At 36.3% G+C, this 20091-nt stretch overlaps 1 protein-coding gene across 3 annotated transcripts in view; it reads left to right on the forward strand.

The window, feature by feature from the left end:
• The window catches only part of MED23 (mediator complex subunit 23), a 41658-nt gene extending 24022 nt beyond the window's left edge, over nucleotides 1–17636 (forward strand). For 2 of the 3 annotated variants that reach the window (XM_021087972.1, XM_021087979.1), the window contains 15 exons: nucleotides 507–649; nucleotides 1893–2067; nucleotides 2754–2917; nucleotides 4690–4814; nucleotides 5305–5510; nucleotides 5599–5779; nucleotides 7009–7179; nucleotides 7592–7808; nucleotides 9694–9930; nucleotides 11111–11276; nucleotides 11830–11902; nucleotides 12756–12970; nucleotides 13672–13792; nucleotides 14499–14630; nucleotides 16495–17627. In XM_021087972.1, coding sequence (XP_020943631.1) covers nucleotides 507–649; nucleotides 1893–2067; nucleotides 2754–2917; nucleotides 4690–4814; nucleotides 5305–5510; nucleotides 5599–5779; nucleotides 7009–7179; nucleotides 7592–7808; nucleotides 9694–9930; nucleotides 11111–11276; nucleotides 11830–11902; nucleotides 12756–12970; nucleotides 13672–13792; nucleotides 14499–14630; nucleotides 16495–16662 — 2494 coding nt within the window. In that variant the 3' untranslated portion in view covers nucleotides 16663–17627. Of the gene's footprint in view, nucleotides 1–506; nucleotides 650–1892; nucleotides 2068–2753; nucleotides 2918–4689; nucleotides 4815–5304; nucleotides 5511–5598; nucleotides 5780–7008; nucleotides 7180–7591; nucleotides 7809–9693; nucleotides 9931–11110; nucleotides 11277–11829; nucleotides 11903–12755; nucleotides 12971–13671; nucleotides 13793–14498; nucleotides 14631–16494 lie in introns of all 3 variants that reach the window. The other variant, XM_021087970.1, reaches the window with a different exon arrangement.

The following is a 20091-nucleotide window of genomic DNA, read 5'->3' on the forward strand; positions in this document are numbered from 1 at the left end:
CTGTGGCATAGGCTGGCGGCTACAGCTCCGATTCGACCCCTAACCTGGGAACCTCCGTATGCAGCGGGAGCGGCCCAAGAAATGGCAAAAAGACAAAAAAAAAAAAAAAAAAAAAAAGAATTTTACACGCAGTTTACTGGCATATGCAAAGTTGAGGAAAGCCCTGTTAGAACCTAATATTTGGGTCTTAGCAGTGACTTGTTAAGTAGTTCTGTAACAAAAGTTAATTTCTTAAATGGCTTTAGTTATATATTTGAAAAAGAACCTCAGACTAAAACTATTCAATGATATTCACATGAGTAGTGCCCAAATTTTGCTTCTCCGTGAGCAGAGGGATCCTGATGCACATTGAAAAGCAGCATAAAAACCACGGTTAGTCTCAGGTTGTACAGTGCATCACTACCATGCCCTGCACAACCTAAGTGATAAAATGGAGCTGATTCATTTCATATATTTAAGTTCGGATTTAAGTATGGATTTTTATTTTCTTTTTTGTTTCTTCTCAGCCTTATCCACAGCATTGCTACCAGAGTGATAAAACTTGCTCATGCAAAGTCCAGTGTGGCCTTGGCTCCAGCCCTAGTGGAAACTTACAGCCGTTTATTGGTCTACATGGAAATAGAGTCTTTGGGCATCAAAGGATTTATCAGTAAGGCAGGACTTTCTGGTGTTTTTAACCATTAACTCTTTTATTAATTCATGTACTTTTTGGTTGCTAGGGACACAGTGGTGAACAGAAGTCACTGCCCTAATAGAGATTACCTGCTAATGAGGAAGACAGACAAAAAAATAAATAAATCAGATATGGAATATTTCAGGTGATAAATCATATAGAGAAAAATAAAGCAAAAGAGAAGGATAAGACCCTCACAGAGGGTCAAGGAAGTGGGTTGCATTTTTTAAGTAAAATTATATTTTTGTTTTTGTTTTTTTAAAAAAAAGGGGGCAGCAGGAGGGTGGCAGTTGCACTAGGTGTTTGGGATTCATTGAGCAGACAGACATGATCCTTGTACCCATGTGAAAATCCATGGTCCCATTTGCCTCTCTTGCTGGTCTGCCCCACCCAGGATAGCAGTGGGTACTAAGCCTGACTGGCAATAAGAAAGGATCATTCCTGCATTGCAGTAGACAGCTACAATGTCTGCTAGTTATTAGGCTGTTCTAAATAATAGCTGTGCTCCAATATGGAAGTGTTTTTCTGATTTATGGTAATTCTAAGTTTTTTGCCAACACAGTATAATTTTAACCGTGGTTACTTTTCTTCTCAGATAATTGAAAGTCAGATTAAACTTTCCTAGCAGGGAGGAGTTAGTAAGAGCAGGTGTGATACAATTTATGTATTCAAAAGTGATCCTCAGAAGTTCCTGTGTGGTACAGCAGGTTAAGGGTCTGGTGTTGCTGCACCTGTGGCACAGATCACAACTGTGGCATAGGTTCTATCCCTGGCCCTGGAACTTCCACATGCTGCTGATGCAATCAAAAAAAAAAAGTGATCTGCATGCTTGAAAAAGTTAAGAACATTAACTTGTAAAAGTAATTTAAAAGATAAATAAGTAAGTGAGGAAAGTTTTTTCCCATATCTTAATTCTTAGTTTTCCAGATGAACTTGAATATCACTTATCAACTTCCAGAGAAAAAAAGGAAACTTAGTATTATAATTAGTATGTGGGTTTTCTTACTTATAATTAAAGTATAAATTGTGGAAAAAATTTGGAAAGTATATTTGTGTGTATATATATATATATGTATGTGTGCATGTGCATTTGTGTGTGTGCGTGTATGTGTGTGTTCATGATCAAAATCTTTGCATGGCTTTTACTTGATGTGACTTTTCTCCAAATATCTTTTAATACATAGCTTTTACTAATTGGTACCTTGTCTTGTTCCTCAAGGTCAGCTTCTGCCAACTGTTTTCAAGTCTCATGCCTGGGGGATCTTGCACACACTTCTTGAGATGTTCAGCTATCGGATGCACCACATTCAGCCTCATTACAGAGTTCAGCTCCTGAGTCATCTTCATACCTTGGCTGCAGTTGCACAAACAAACCAGAACCAGCTCCATCTCTGGTGAGCTCACTTGAGACTGTCTTTCCTTGGATTTACTAGAAACTTTGTTGGAGGTGGCAAAACTTAATCCTTTACCTTGTAGTATTTTTATTCACTTGTCATGAAACTCCTCTGCTTCTGGAGTTTTTATTTCCAATATAAAAGGAGTAGAGTTCAGCTTTTCAAATAGAAACTTACTAAGATAGTTGAATCATTGCCTGGGGATCTTTGGACTGAAAATAGGTACTTCCAGGCAGGGCCATTAACATTATGTTCCGACTTAGCCCTTTAGAATACTAGATTTAAATATATTTTAGATTATCATTAAAATATCATATCATTTTGATTTTGTAAATGAAAAAACATATTTCAAATTTTTAAAAATGTAATTTTTGAAATGCTGTATATCCAAGTGAAATTTTTTAGTCCCGCAGGTTACAAACTGTCTTTTTCAAATGTGTAAAAATGTTAGACTATTTTTGCTATAAAATTTGGCACCTCAGGTTTTCAAAACAAATTAAGCAAAGCTCATTCTCACACTAAAGAAGAGGTTTTTTTTTTTAATAATCAAGGAAGGGAAATTTATAATTTGCATGTTTTCTCATGGTGTTTAACCTTGAATTAGATTTAATTCTTTAATTCTTAGATTTTATTTGCAACTTAAATTTTTCATGTTTTTTTTTTTTCTTTTTTTGTTCTCCTTTCAGTGTTGAGAGCACTGCACTCAGGCTTATAACAGCATTAGGTAGCTCGGAGGTACAGCCTCAGTTTACACGCTTCCTTAGTGATCCCAAAACTGTGCTCTCAGCGGAATCCGAAGAACTGAACCGCGCCTTGATATTGACCTTAGCTAGAGCAACTCACGTAACAGGTACAGTGACTATCCAACCACTGCCAACAGAAACAGATGAGTCAGAGTGTGCAGTGTCCCTACTGATTACTAAGGGAGTAACATACTGGAAAGATATTTCTCACTTGTGCCTCAAAAACCAGTTGTTCTGATATCTTCACCACTTCAGTCAATGTTAGTTCTTCTGCATACTACCATTTTAACTGGGTTGAATATCAATTTTTGGTCATCTGACATCATTTTAAAGTCATGGTTCTTGAGCTTTTTGGTCTCAGGTCCACTTTATACTCTTAAAAAAATGATTGAAGTTCCCAAAGATTTTGTTTATGTGGATTATATCTAAAATATTTACTTTGTTAGATATTAAAGTAAGAGTTTTTAAAGTACCTGATTCATTTTAAAATAACAATAATAAAAGTAATAAACATGTTAACTTAAATAATGTAATTTTTATGAAAAATAGAGCTTGTGTTCTCTGAAACAAAAGTTTAGTAAGAAGAAATACCATTGTTTTACATTTTTTGCACCTTTCTATAGCATCTGATATAAAGGAACATTGCTGTTGGATTCTCATGTTTGTTTATACCTATATCTGTTACAAATGTTATTTTAGTAGAAGTAAGTAAAGAAAATTTGACTGCACACAGATATGAGGTTGGAAAGGGGAAGAATCTTTTAACAGCTTTTTCAGCTGATTGTGAATCTTTTTTCATGTAACACAAAATTGGAAAATTGACAGTTTCTTAAGTGTTAGTTGAAATGCGGAATCCAAAGTCCTATCAGTAAACTCTTTATACTATATTATAATCCACTGGTCTATTTTGAGCTTTTAATGGATTTTGTGTTCATGCATATTTTGTAACTGCATGAACTCGTTTTTTGAAAAATGTTGGTTTTACTGAGTTATGTAGAGCTTGTAAATGTTGACAATTTCATTATAAAGTATCAGAAATTATTTATTTATTTATTTATTTTGTCTTTTTAGGGCTGCACCTGCGGCATATGTAGGTTCCCAGGCTAAGGATCTAATTGGAGCTGTAGCCACTGGCCTATGCCACAGCCACGGCAATGCCAGATCCGAGCTGCATCTGCGACCTCCGTCACAGCAACACTGGATCCTTAACCCATTATGCAGGGCCGGGGATCGAACCCGCAACCTCATGGTTCCTAGGTGGATTCATTGCTGCTGCGCCACGCCATGACGGGAACTCCAGGAACTCCAGGATCAGAAAATTTTTTAATCTCACTACAAATTTTATTGGAAAAAATCTTTAAATTTTGGAAAATTATTACATGTGTGGTAATATATAAATTTTCCAAAATTCTAATTTTCACCTGAAAGTTCAAATTTTACCATTGGTAAAAGATGCAGTCATTTGTTCTTAAAGTGACAGGCTCCCTTTGTTATTTTCAAGAAAATGTGCTTAATGCCCAAATCTGAATAACTAGTTTTCTGGCAGGTGTTTTCAAGTAAAATTGGAATTTCATGAAAAAAGAGCTAATTTGACATAATAATCAGTTACACAAGTATTTTTCCTCGATACCCCTCATACTTTGGTGAGGCAGCTAGAATACCTTTTCACCAGTTTTGTTCATATTTACTGATGTGATTGCTTAAATCATTCATAAACTAGTAGAATGTAGGTCCTAAGTTGAATATAACTAATTAAATTGTGAAGGCACTGGAATGAAATTCTCTGACTGTACCCACTTGTGACTTTCTTTGTGACATAATTTATGAACTGTGGCCATGATATTTTATATCTGGGTTACATCTGTTTGTTTATGTTTAGATTTTTTTACAGGCTCTGATTCAATTCAGGGAACTTGGTGTAAAGACATACTTCAGACCATCATGAGTTTTACACCTCATAATTGGGCTTCCCACACTCTTAGTTGTTTTCCAGGCCCACTACAGGTAATTTTGTCTTGATTTGCATAATTAGTATACAGTATATGAAATTATTCTTCCCATTTACAGTGTTATCCTAGAATTTTAATGACATCCACAGAAAATTAGCTTTCATTTACTTTTTTAAAAAAATCCTTCCTCTTACTAGATACCAAAAGTATGTAACCGATGAGTACATAGATTTTTCTTTTCCTTTTTTTTTCTTCTTTTTTTTGCAAGGATGAGCAGCAGTATCAACAGATGATTGACGATGCTTTGAATTCAAGTTCGCTTAGAATTTCCGTTTAGGAAGTCTAGGGAAGGAGTCTTGTAGATAATCTAGTCAAGCCTTTGTATTTTCCCAATATAGAAATGCAGGTCTTCAACACTGAGTTGCATGAGGTCACCCACAGTGTGTTAATGTCAGGATCAAGCCTAGAACTGAACTGGTTTCCTGACTATAGCCAGTGCCCTTTTTACTACCACCATTGAAATAAACTTCTGATCTTCCTTTTAGGCATTTTTTAAACAAAATAATGTACCTCAGGAAAGCCGTTTTAATCTGAAAAAAAACGTGGAGGAGGAGTATAGGAAGTGGAAGTCAATGACCAATGAAAATGACATCATTACCCACTTTTCTGCACAACGCTCTCCTCCTCTCTTCCTTTGTCTCCTCTGGAAAATGCTCCTGGAAACAGATCATATTAATCAGATTGGCTATCGGTAAGCCGGAATTCTAGATCTGCATTCTACTTGGCAATCCATTATACCATACAGCAATATAATTTATGTTTTAATCTCTGTTTTCCAGAGTATTAGAGAGAATTGGAGCCAGGGCCTTGGTAGTCCACGTGAGAACATTTGCAGATTTCCTCGTATATGAATTTTCTACATCAGCTGGGGGTCAGCAACTCAACAAGTGCATTGAAATTCTTAATGACATGGTATGGAAGTACAACATTGTTACACTGGACAGATTAATTCTCTGCCTGGTAAGAATACACTTACTTAAGAACAAGGTTCTAAGCAGTCCCATTCTCTTTTGGATCAGTGTGTATGACTAATGGGTCTCATGCTGATCTATATTATATTGTTTCTAAGGATTTAATAAATGTGTACTGTAAGTCAAACATTGCTATCAGTTCCCTAAGGAACTAGATTCCCTAATTTCTTTATTCATTAATTCAGTAAGGATGTATGGAATACCTTCTCTGTTACATGCACAGAAGGTATAGAAGTAAGTAAGACAGATGTGGTCTTGGCCTTGTGATGCTCTGAGTTGACTCTCAAAGACTCCTTTTAGAGGCAGGAAGTAGTAGAAGGTCACTGAATTTCTTTGCAGAGTGCTAGTAAACATTTCTGTACTCTTCAGTAGCCATAGTCATAACTGAATGTTTATGTTTCTTTTTTTTTTTTTTTTCGGTCTATTTTTTTAGGGCCGCACATGCAGCATATGGAGGTTCTCAGGCTAGTTGTTGAATTGGAGCCATAGCTACTGGCCTATACCACAGCCACAGCAATGCAGGATCTGAGCTGCGTCTGCGACCTACACCGCAGCTCACGGCAATACCAGATCCTTATGGAGGCCAAGGATTGAATCTGCATCCTCATGGTTACTAGTCAGATTTGTTTCCATTGAGCCACAGCAGGAACGCCATAACTGAATTTTTCTTATAGCCACCTAATATTCCCCAAGTGGTTTTTCCTCCTGACTTTAATGTCTATTTCAGGTCAAATTTTAAGAAAAATCACTGAACCAGGCTGGAAAATGCCACATTTTAAAAATACTGTAGTGGTGATATTTGGGGGGCTTAATTGGTTAATATTAACCTCTTAGTTGTAGAGCACAGATAACAGAATGGTTATAGTCTAGTAGGAGAAATAAGGTAAGTCTATAAATCAATAAAATAAAAGAATAACTTAGAGGTTAGGGAATATATTGCCTGGCAACAGTGAGAGATCACATTTACCTAGCTGATGAATTTTGAAGGATGGGTTAAATTTTGAAAAAGTAAAGATGAACATTCCAGGTGAGAACCAAAAATAGGCAAGAAGGGGTCATATATGTTTGGGGAATGTTGAACAGTTGTTTTGGGTAGACTAGACGTATAATGAAATTCTAATATTGGTGAAATTTTACTGTATTCAGATTTAGACTCTTCAAAGGCATGCTTTTGTACAGGTAGGCATTTTCATATAATTTTTCTGTTCTTCTTCAAAGGCCATGCGTAGTCATGAAGGGAATGAAGCCCAGGTTTGTTATTTCATAATTCAGTTGCTGTTGCTCAAACCAAATGATTTTAGAAATCGAGTAAGTGACTTTGTGAAGGAAAATTCCCCAGAGCACTGGCTACAGAATGACTGGCACACCAAGCACATGAATTATCACAAGGTACTAATTCAAGTTAGTGCTTCAGTTAATCCTTTTTAAAGCCATTCTTGTAGGTATTTGGCTAATTGACCTGGCTGTTTTCTCTGCAGCTCTACTGTTTTCTCTCTGGTCCGTATAGAAGTGAATTAGCTCTCTTAACTTTCTCAAGGTTCTAGAGGCTATCTGTAATGTTCAGAATAAATTAAAACTATAGTTTTAGTAGACATGAGTACTTAAAAAATGAAAAGAATTATGTATGTAAATGTATCTTTGAAACAGTAGAGATTTTTTGTTGGATAAAAGGACTCTTAAGTTTCATTTTATTGTAGCAGCAAACAGTTTCAGATTCTGTGAAAAACGACAAGTTTAGCTCCTTTAAGGAGAAAAAAAAAAAAAACATGCCTCAACATTTACCATTTCCTCATTTCCACAGAAATATCCGGAGAAGCTCTATTTTGAGGGCCTGGCAGAGCAGGTTGATCCTCCTGTGCCGATCCAGTCTCCCTACCTGCCCATCTATTTTGGAAATGTGTGTCTCCGCTTCCTTCCAGTATTTGATATAGTAATCCACAGATTTTTAGAATTGCTCCCAGTATCCAAATCATTGGAGACTCTACTAGATCACCTGGGAGGCTTGTATAAATTTCATGGTGAGCTTTTTCAAATTTTAATTCCATCTAATAGCCCTGTAGACAAAAGTAGGCTGGTCATGACCAAATGGATAATGGTGATTCTAAAGGTTTTATTTTAATAATTTTAATATAAGTGTTTTGAGAGGAGGTATGTGTGATGATGCCATGAAATGTAAAATAAATGACATAAAAATATCAACAGATCAGAGCAAAAAAAAAAAAAAAGTAATATGCAAGAGAAGCCTTGTTGTATATATTGTGTGATTAATTTCCAAATCAGTACAGAAGGAAAAAAAATAAGTTCAGAACAGACTGGTGTTACTGTGAACTAAATAGATCTTAGTGGGCTTCTTGGATGGTTAGGGTTTGAACTATGATGTATGGGATTTATATAAATAGGAAGGAGAAGAGAACATACTAGGCAGAAAAAATCTTTTGGAAGAATCATGGAGATGTTAAAAACAAGGCATTTTGAAAACAGTCGTCTCGTTGGGCTAAATTGTACCTGATGGCAGATCACCGTAAATGCCAGGCTCAGAAGTTCTGATTTTATAACCTAAAGATAATCAAGCATTAACTAGAAGTTACTGAGTTAAGTCATGTCATAGTATTATTTTAGAAAGATAAATCTAGTCAGTTGTAATTCCAATATGGACAACTTGGAAGGAGGAAGTCATTTTAAAGACTTATAACAAGACATTCAGTTGTATTAGCATCTAAACAAGTATGATGGCCTTGAATGAGAAAGAAGGGACAGATAGTCAAGGAAGTAAGAATTGGGCTTGATTGACCAGTTATGGGGGGAATATCAAAAGAAAGCAAAGACAGCTCTATGATGTTTTAAGCTTGATAACTGGAGAATAGTGAAATCAGTGACAGAGTGTGGAAGTCTTGGAGTAGCCACTATGGGGACAGAGTGTTTATTTGGGGGGTAGTTCTTCTTAATCCTTGGTGTAAGAAGTCTTCCTCCAAAACAAATCTGAATTATGTTTTAGCACTGTAGAGTAAGTATGAAGTTCAAGGGAGCAGTCTTTTAAAAACACTTCTCTGGAGTTCCTTTCGTGGCTCAGCGGAAACAAATCTGAATAGCATCCATGAGGATGCAGGTTCAATCCTTGGCCTTGCTCAGTGGGTTAACGATCCAGCGTTGCTGTGGTGTAGGCCTGCATCTACAGCTCCAATGTGACCCCTAGCCTGTGAATTTCCGTATGCTGTGGGTACAGCCCTAAAAAGAAAAAAAATTTTAAAAATAAAAATACTTTTCTTTTGGATCGGATAATATATGCACATAATGAAGTGTAAAGTAGTTAGTCCCAAGCCTGTGCTCTAGTTCAGCAGTTTCTTTCTCTATAAGCAATTTCTGTTACCACTTTCTTGTGTATCGTACCATAAATATTGTGAGGTTGGTAGTCTTTTTCCCACAAATATGTAATACTACACATTGTTCTGCACCTTTTTTTTTTTTTAACCTTTCTAACCTTTCTAATGTATTGGGGTTGATAAATTTGTATCAGTACATACAAAGCTGCTTCTTATATGCGGTAATTAAGTTAACCTGTCCACTGTTTTTCACTCTTTAGGCTGTTTTGATCTTTTGCTGGTATAAGCAGGGCTTCAGCGACATTGCTTACATTTATGACATTTTTTGCAGAGTAAATTTCCAGAAGTGGAATTGTGACCTCAGAATGTGATAAATATCCTTCAATATAAGCTCTGTATATTGTTAGAAGCCTTTTGCCTTGTCCTAGGATAAAAACATTCATTGTATGCACTTGGCCAACATGTGAAGTAGTTTTCATAACCTTCTGAGCTATTTATTGGTAATCTTAAAAATAGAAGGTTATTTTTTCACAGTTGTCAGTAACCAGGTAAACATTGTAGTGACCTCTTTTCTTCTTGGCAGATCGTCCAGTAACTTATTTGTATAATACTCTGCACTATTATGAAATGCACCTGAGAAATCGTGAAAGTCTCAAACGAAAACTTGTCCATGCAATCATTGGGTCGCTCAAGGATAACCGACCACAGGGCTGGTGTCTAAGTGACACTTACCTGAAATGTGCTATGAACGCACGAGAAGACAATCCCTGGGTCCCCGATGACTCCTACTATTGCAAATTGATTGGCAGACTAGTAGATAATATCCTTTTTATTGTGCTTTTCCAGTCTCTGCAGAAATAACTGTATGTCGATATGTGTGAACATATGTTGTCTTTTTATATGTTCCAAGACTTCAGGTTTTTTAATGTTTTATGTTTTAATTTTTGCTTCTGTAAAGGTTTTGAAATCTTAAATTAGTAGCAGCATGCCATGTAGGTAGAAATTTACTCCACTAAAATTTATATTTAAAAAAATTTATATTTAAAAATTTATATTTCCGCCTTCATGGCTCAGCGGAAACGAATCTGACCATTAGCCATGAGAACGAGGAGGATTCGATCCCTGGCCTCGCTCAGTGGGTCAAGGATCCGGTGTTGCCGTGAGCTATGGTATAGGTTATAGACACAGCTCGAATCTTGCGTTGTTGTGGCTATGATGTAGGCCAGCGCTACGGGTCCAATTAGACCCCTAGCCTGGGAACCTCCATATGCTGTGGATGCAGCCCTAAAAAAAGAAAAAAGACCTTAGAGAAGAGATTTATTTCAAAGAAAAATATCCTATTCCTAAATAAATGTACTAAGTCTTGTAGTACATGCATCTATTCACCACCAGAGAACATAGAATTTTGTTGCTTTAAATAAAAACCTGAATTTTTTAAAGCATTAATAGATAGTAATAAAACTTCTTTTTCTTTTTTTTAGTGAGAAATTCTATATTGATATTTTTATTTCAAGTAATTAGCACATTGTATTTAATAGCACATTGTACACCATGCCACTATTTACTAGGTTTATTTTACTACACAAAGGAATTATTTCCTGAAGTAAAAGAATTACTTAGGCTAAAGAAATTTTCTTATTAACTGTCCTATAGGTACTAAAAGAAATAAGTTGATAAAGCCTAGGGATAGCTTGGCTGCATCTGTAGCTCTTAAGTCACAGATATAAGAGCCCACTTACATAAAACCAACCGTTTATACCTGTGGTTGATCATATAGGAGCTATCAATACATTTCAGTCATATCAAACTAATTTGTACTGGGTTTGCATTGTTTGCCTAAAGCGCTCTGATAAACCCCTTCTTGAAGGCTCATATCAGATAAATTGATAATCAAATGAAATGTTTACATGTGAACATTTTGAAAACTGTAGAGCACTGTACAAATGTGAGCCTTTAATCTCAAAATCATCCACTAGTTATATTGCCTTAATCATCTGCACCCATGGCTGGCAAGTCTCCTGGTCCATTCCCAAACTGTGACTGGAGATTCAATGAGTTTCCCAACCCCGCTGCCCACGCGCTGCATGTTACTTGTGTGGAGCTCATGGCCTTGGCTGTTTCTGGCCAAGATGTTGGAAATGCTCTTCTAAATGTTGTCTTGAAAAGGTGTGTATCCTGTTTCATGCAGTAACAGTCATTGTTTATTTGTAGAGAATGATATTTTATTTGGAACTCTTAGACTAACCTGTTGTCCCAAGGCCAATGCACAATGTATAGCAACTGCCTTTTAGTTCTAGACTTTTCTTGCGATATAAATGAAATAGAATGAACCCTGAACAGGGTCAGAAGACTTGGGTTTGTTCCCGCTTCTACTTTAATTAGCTGTTTGATATTTAATTTAGGAATAATATTAACTTCTTACTAAAGATAGTCTTTGAAGATTCCCTTCTTAAAGACCACCATAATGTAGGGGATAATGATTGAAGAAGAGAAGCATAAATAAGTGAAATAGTCTTTGGTAACCGTTGTTAAAGGAAACCAAAAAAAAAAAGCCTTATTTATATTTAGCTTTTGTTTATATTAAATTTTTACTCAATAAAAAGTCATTGTAGCTTTATTGAAATAATTCTCCAAACTATGTTCTCAAAGTAAGATCCATTGTCAACCATATAAAATGTCTTTATAATTTCACTTTTTTATTCTTTTTCCCTTCTAACAGTCAGCCTCTAGTGCCACGAGAGAACATCACAGCATGGATGAATGCAATTGGATTGATCATCACTGCCCTACCAGTGAGTTAATCCTTGTGATTTGTGTAAGGACATCATTCAGTTAATGAAGTGTTTCCTATTTTTAAAGTTTTCGCATTATTATTACTTCAGAAATCTACAGTGACTATTTTGTTTGCCTTTTGCATCAGATCTAAATGAATCCACCCAGCTTATGTGTCTCAGCACCTTTGGTCCCACCTTATCTATCCAACTTACTTTTCTCATTAAAATCTGATCTGCTTTCAACCCTTTAACATGTTATGTATCTACAACCTTTGCTCCTGCAGCTAATGCCCATTGAGACAGGTTTCAGGTGCTTCTGTCATGTAAGAGAATATACCAAAACCCTTTACTTCTCTGTCATCTTCTCTAAAGCCTACTCATTCTTTGCTGGCTCAGGACTTGCTTTTTCAGTGAAGCCTTCCATGACTTCTTTGCTCATGTAAAGTCTCCCTTTGGTGATCTCCATGTGTCTAGTCAGCACCACACAGTTGTCTGTATCTTTGAATGCCATTAATACTGTCTAAACCCATGCTCTCCAAACTTGTTCGATTATACACCTTTATTCCTTACACACCTCCTATATGTGTGTGTGTGTGTATATGTATGTATGAATTTTAATGTGTACCAGTGTTATCTGTATCATAAATTTAAGTAAAGTCAATTTACTGTATAGTGTGTATGGAACCCTCTAACTCACAGACACCTTTCCACAGGTTGTCACTGACTTAATTTGACTCATTGTGAAGCTGGATAAGCAGAAAACATTAAAGAATAAGAAAGTGCTATATTTTAGGCTTCAGTAGAGTCAAGAATAGGGGATAGAATACTGGAGAAATGCTGTCTTTCATCAGGCTTTCTTCTGGTTTTCAAGGAGCCATATTGGATTGTCCTTCATGATCGAATTGTGAGTGTTATCAGCAGCCCCAGCTTGACCTCTGAGACAGAGTGGGTCGGCTATCCATTCCGCCTCTTTGATTTCACTGCTTGTCATCAGTCTTACTCTGAGATGAGCTGTAGCTACACGTTAGCTCTGGCACATGCTGTGTGGCACCATTCCAGCATTGGGCAACTTTCTCTCATTCCCAAGTAGGTATTATTATTTCCTAAAGACATGTTGACTTCATTTTGGTTTTGTTTTTTAATCTCATTTACACTTGAGGTATGTATCTCATTCAGTAGAACAACTTCACAGTAAAAGTCTTAAGTAGTTTCTAGGTAATCAGAAGCCTACTTTATTTCAAAATTATTTGAAGGGAATTAATTTGTATGTATAATAACCTGGTATCTAGTTTTCCATTACCATTTTGGGGGGTTTTAGTCAAATGCATGCTTTTTTCCAGAATATATCTCAAAGTTGCCTTTTGAACTGACCATAGCCTATCTTCTGATTATTTTTTTTACTGCAAAGTTGGCATTAACTAAGTTCATAACTGACCATAGCCTATCTTCTGATTATTTTTTTTACTGCAAAGTTGGCATTAACTTTTTAAGTTCACATTTCTCAAGAATGTCCTTTGTATTAGGTTGGTTATTCTCTTTATTTCAAATAACTAACATTCAGTAATTTTACTTTTAGGAATAATTCCTAAATATGAAATAATTTATTTCAGTAGAAAATAAGAGCCAGTAAGAGATGTGAGCTTAACTAGAAATTTTACCAAAATTAAAAGAAACTTTAACAAAATTATAAATTTTGCAAATACTCAGATAGGCTGTATTAACAAAATTCAAACAGTTCAACTGATTTCAGGTCATAAGAAATTTTTATTTTTATCTTTAAATTTTAGATTTCTCACTGAAGTACTTCTTCCTATAGTGAAAACTGAGTTCCAGTTGCTTTATGTGTACCATCTTGTGGGACCATTTTTACAAAGATTTCAGCAAGAGAGAACTCGATGTATGATAGAGGTAAAATATAATCTGGGGTTTCTGTGATAGGATTAAATTCTGAAAGATATATTTAGGTTTCTTACCCAGTGTTTTTCAAACTGCATATTATTACCATTAGTAGGAAAATCAGTTTAGGAGGATCTTAGAGAAGTTTTTAAGGACTTAGTATCCCTATAACCTAGTATGCCTCTAATGAGTTTGGTGTGGGGTGTGACGCACTGGAGATGCAGGAGAAATACCCATCATCAAGGCTGAGAAGCAAGTTAAGGATGCAGAAGTGCATTTGAGAACAGGCACCATGGGACAGAGGGATTCTTTAAAACCATGGGAATGGCTGAAGTCGATCACCTGTAAGAAGAGTGTAGAGAAGAGAAAATGAGCCAGAAATAGAATCGTCAAGTATGAGCCACCAAATGGAACCAAGAAGGTACAGTATAAAGGCTCCCTGAGACTGCAGGTATCCCAGAGAGAGATGGTTTCTAGAAAAGGGATTGTCTGCCTCTTAATTTGAAGAGAAATTACTACGTTAGGAAAAGAAATTGCATTTAAGCCCTATTAGTGTAGCAGACACCCTGTAGCTCTCTGGATTCCGTTATAAATGCAAGCAATATAGTGTCCTTCATGTGCTTAGAGGTCTGTATAACAGTGACAGTTCCTCAACGAATATGTTATCTATCCTCTCATTTTTGACCATTTAAATCATTTTATCTTGTTTGTTAAATAGATTGGTGTGGCCTTTTATGACATGTTGCTGAATGTAGACCAGTGTAGCACCCACTTAAACTACATGGATCCTATCTGTGACTTCCTGTATCACATGAAGTATATGTTCACTGGCGACAGTGTGAAAGAGCAAGTAAGTTAACTTTATTTTTAAATGATGTTTAGTTTAGAAAACTTAAACATACACCATTGGACTTTGTTGTTTGAGTGAGTAGGGTTTTTTGGTGCATTTTTTTTTTTTTTTTTTCTTTTAAGGGGACAAGGCTAATGGACCTTTTTAGGTTACACGAGCACATTATTCTGGATGTAGTATTAAAGTAAATACCTATTATAATTTCTCACACTTTCCCCCCTTGGTATTTGCAACAAAACATCGAAAAAGACCTGGGGGGTTTATTAATAGTAAACTCATTAGGAAGAAACAGTACATTATGGCTACTGGAAAGATCAGAGAGGCCTTACGTTATGAGTGAAGCAGGGCCTAGCTTTCCCCACAGTGATTAGGATACACTGTCAGGACATCAGACAAACTGCAGTGTAACTAGAGGACTAAAGCTGTCAAGAGAATAACTAATGAAAGGTATTTGAGGGAACCTGGGCTGCTTAACTTGAATTTTAAAAGTCCCAGGGAATTAATTGTATCCTCATTACTATTTAATTGTATCCTTATTACTATTTGGTTGACATCTAGAATCAGTATTAAATTTGTTCTGCATCACTTTAAAAGGCATACAAACTCTGGTGAAGTTAAAGGGAGGCCTGTTCTGACCCAATGTACAAAGAGCCACCCCCTGGTAAGGTGGTCTCAAAGTAGAAAGGACCTCCTTAGATCATAATTGAGGTTTCTGTCTGTGGGAAGCAGAATCTTGGCTCTTTTAGAAGGGTAGAGGGAGGGTAGGTGGAGGTGAAGTTAAGTGATCTCCTCTCCATTCTTTAATGTTATTTCTTTCTAAAATGAGAAAGGAACATAAATTGATACGCATAAACCTGTGAATTCTAGTCTTCGGGATTCATTCTTGGAGCTTGACTCCTTTATGTCTCAGCAAGATTGTCAAAGAGCACTGAATGGGACTAGTACAGAAGTGTTGTGTTTAGCATATCCCTTCTATCTGGGCCTAGGAAACTTTGACCCAATACAGAACACAGGAAGGAAGAATTTTTAATCGGAGTTCCTGTCTTGGCCCAGTGGTAACAAACCCAACTAGCATCAATGAGGATGCAGGTTTGATCCCTGGCCTCGCTCAGTGTGTTAAGGATCTGGTGTTGCCATGAGCTGTGGTGTAGGTCACAGATGTGGCTCAGATCTTGCATTGCTGTTACTGTGGTGTAGGCCAATGGCTACAGCTCCAATTTGACCCCTAGCCTGGGAACCTCCATATGCTGTGGGTGCGGCCCTAAAAAGACAAAAAAAAAAAGAGAGAGAGATTTATTAATGGGCTGATCAAATGAACATTTGAATAAATTAAGAAAGCCATGGAACTGCTTTCTTTAAAGTATTTCTTTAAGGTATCTTAAGTAAGAATAGAGCTAATATTTAGTTTGAATTCCAACTGTTAATCAAAACCAAAAAAAATGTTAGCTTTATAGATAAATCTTATGAACATTAGTTATTCAAAGAACTTTGAAATAGAATCATGCTTCATGCTTCTGTGAAGATGGCATTTTAAAAGGATGGTCACCCTCGTGGATGTGTAGAATTCCCAGTGTGAACTATACTAGCTCTTGGCAGTGGGATAACTGGCTAGCTGGGTACGTGAATATCTTTGTGTATGTGCATGTATATATATATATATATGTATATATATATAAGAGACAGCACATGTTTTCCTCATGTAAGAGAGAAGTAGTTTTATCTGCTTTTGTTAAAACATAAAATTTCTCATCCACTCATTCCACTCCCTAGTTTATTGTCTCATGATCTGGGTAAATTGCTTCCTTAAAGGTAGGAAGTCGAAGTTCTCTGGTTAAAATATCTTTTTAATGTGTTTTCATTTTAGGTAGAGAAGATTATCTGTAATTTAAAACCAGCTTTAAAACTTCGTCTTCGATTCATCACTCACATCAGCAAGATGGAGCCAGCTGCAGTGCCTCCACAAGCCATCAGTAGTGGGTCTCCAGCACCGCAGTCCAGTCAGGGGCCAGTGTCTCTACCTGTGACTCAGTGAAGTCAGAGTGTGCTGCAGTGAAGTGGAAAGGCGTCCGTCTTTGAAAATGGACTCGAATTATTAAATCTGAACATGGTCATGCTGCATAGTGAGTAGTCAAAGCAGTGACGTTCAGATTGTTTTATTTTGATTCAAATGGTGAATCTATTGACTCCAACTCCCTTCCCCCTATATATGTTGTCTCTAAGAGATCAAGTAAGCTACACGCTGTTCATACCTATAACAGTGCATTAGAGCTACCTGGGAACAGGGAAGTACCTACCAAGTGACTTGTACAAGGCACTCTCAATCTTTCCTATTTTGGCCATTGTTTTTGTTTTGTTTTGTTTTTTAGTATTAATGACTTATTCAGTCTTTAAATACATTTTTTAAAGTCACCACACATATAAAATAGTTATTACAAATCCTTTTATACATACATCTCTTTTGGGATATCGTTGGGATAAGAGATTATTGTCAAGTAAAAGACTCTAGAATTCATTGCATTACTGGAGCAAGAATACTTTCATACTCTTTTTAAAATGGCTTATTTTTTTTTTTTTTTATCATAGATACCCAAGTAAATAAGCTAGTTTTTCTATCACAGTATATTGGCAAGTTTTTGCCTTTGCTGTGGACTTGAACTTACTGTATGAAATGAGTTGAAAGCCATGTAAGAAAACAAAGCTAGAATGCATAAACTTAATGAAATGATGCTTAAGTGATGATTATTCAATCTCTGCTTTTAAAAATTAATTGCTTTTCGAGATTGCCATTCTTATCTGGCAGATGATGTGATTCTTTGAATTTTTATAATCTTAAAATTTTTAAGTATTTATATTTTTAAATATCATGTACATTTTGGTTCTTTAGAATTTATTAGATTTTGAGAGACTGTTAATTGGGGGGAGGAATGACATTAAAATTGTAAAAGATTTGAAAAATAATTTGTAAAACCTGTTGAATGAATAAACTGATTAATTACCCAGTTTGAATGAGTGTCTGCTCTGTGCCAGGCAGTGGACTGTCTGGGTTAGGACAGAGAACTGAGCTACTTCCACAGGCTGTACACTATAGTTGGTGACCGTCATTGACCTAGGAGTTAAAGAGTTACTGATTTTTTTAAGAAAAAAAAAGAATTAGTGAAGTTTAACCAACTATACTTCAAATTTTAATTTCCACATACATTCCTCCTAGACCTTTATCTTGGTGGTTCATATTATCATAATTATTTAATTTTTATTGCTGTGCAGGGACACCTTAAAATTTATATAATCATATAAGAATTTTTCCAAACTAATAATATTCTTAAAATTCTCCAGAAATTTTATGCTAGAAATGATTTCAAGTATTACTCTTAACCTAGTCTCAGCAATATATTCTTGCTGCCGCAAGGTATATATTGTTTTGAGATCCTAGAGTGGGAATAATTGTAATACTGCATAAAAACAGAATAAAAGGAAATGAAAATATATAAGGACATACACATTCCAAATAATTTTATAAAAAATTTAGTTTTTCCTCTCCAGCTTAAAAATGGGAACATGATTTTCCCCAAATAGCTTTTAAGAGATTATTAATAATCAGAGATATTAGTAGAAGACAGAAGCTTTATTTGTGTTTAAAATGCAGCTGAGGAGTTCCCGTCGTGGCACAGTGGTTAAGGAATCCGACTAGGAACCATGAGGTTGCAGGTTTGATCCTTGGCCTTGCTCAGCAGGTTAAGGATCCCACGTTGCCGTGAGCTGTGGTGTAGGTTGCAGATGCGGCTCGGATCCCAAGTTGCTGCGGCTCTGATGTAGGCTGGCGGCTACAGCTCCAATTAGACCCCTAGCCTGGGAATCTCCATATGCCACGGGAGCGGCCCTAGAAAAGACAAAAAGACAAAAAATAAATAAATAAATAAAAAAGCAGCTGAGGAAAAAATATATATCCATAACATCCTATTTTTTTAATTTTTATTTTTACCATTATAGTTGGTTTACATTGTTCTGTTAATTTTCTACTCTACAGCAAAGTGACCCAGTCACAAATACATATATACATTCTTTTTCTTTTTTTTTTTTTTTTTTGTCTTTTTAGGGCCACACCCACAGTGTAGGGAGGTTCCCAGGCTAGGGGTCAAATTGGAGCTGTGACTGCCGGACTATGCCACAGCCATAGCAAGGCAGGATCCGAGCTGCGTCTGCAACCTACACTACAGCTCACAGCAATGCCAGATCCTTAACCCACAGAGCGAGGCCAGGAATGGAACCTGTGTCCTCATGGATGCTAGTCAGATTTGTTTCTGAGCCACGATGGGAACTCCCATATATACATTCTTTTTCTCACACAATTCTCCATCATGCTCCATCATATGTGACTAGATATAGTTCCTACTGCTATACAGCAGGATCTCATTGCTTATCCATTCCAAATGCCATAGTTTGCATCTATTAACCTCAGACTCCTTGTCCATCCCACTCCCTCCCCCTCCCCCTCCCCCTTGGCGACCACAAGTCTGTTTTCCAAGTCAATGAGTTTCTTTTCTGTGGAAGGGTTTATTTGTGCCATATGTTAGATTCCAGATATAAGTGATGTCATATGGTATTTGCCTTTCTCTTTAGACTTCCTTCACTTAGTACGAGAGTCTCTAGTTCCATCCGTATTGCCGCAAATGGCATTATTTTGTTCTTTTTTATGGCTGAGTAGTATTCCATTGTGTATATACACCACATCTTCTTAATCCATTCAGCTGTGGACGACGGACATTTAGGTTGTTTCCATGTCTTGGCTATTGTAAATGGTGTTGCAGTGAACATACGGGTGCATGTATCTTTTTCAAGGAAAGTTTTGTCTGGATATGTGCTCCAAGAGTGGGATTGCTGGGTAATACAGTAGTTCTATATTTAGTTTTCTGAGGTACTTCCATGCTGTTTTCCATAGTGGTAATACCAATTTATATTCCCACCAGCAGTGTAGGAGGATTCCCTGTTCTCTACATTCCTTTCCAGCATTTGTTATTTGTGGACGTATTAATGACAGCCATTCTGACTGATGTGAGGTGGTCCCTCACAGTAGTTTTGACTTGCACTTCTCTAATAATCACTGATGATGAGCATTTCTTCATGTGCTTATTGGCCATCTGTATATCTTCTTTGGAGAAATGTCTAGTCAGGTCTCTTGCCCATTTTTGAATTGGGTTGTTGGCTTTTTTGCTGTTGAGTTGTGTAAGTTGTTTGTATATTTTAGGGATTAAGCCCTTGTCAGTTGCATTGTTTGAAACTATTTTCTCACATTCCGAAGGTTGTCTTTTTTTTTTTTTTTTTTTTTTTTTTTTTTTTTTTTTTTTAATGGTTTCCTTTGCCATGCAAAAGCTTGTCAGTTTGATTAGGTCCCATTGGTTTATTTTTGCTTTTATTTCTGTTGCCTTGGGCGACTGACCTAAGAAAATATTTGTAAGGTTGATGT

Source organism: Sus scrofa, chromosome 1, assembly GCF_000003025.6.
Source record: "Sus scrofa isolate TJ Tabasco breed Duroc chromosome 1, Sscrofa11.1, whole genome shotgun sequence".
NCBI classification, from domain to species: domain Eukaryota; kingdom Metazoa; phylum Chordata; class Mammalia; order Artiodactyla; family Suidae; genus Sus; species Sus scrofa.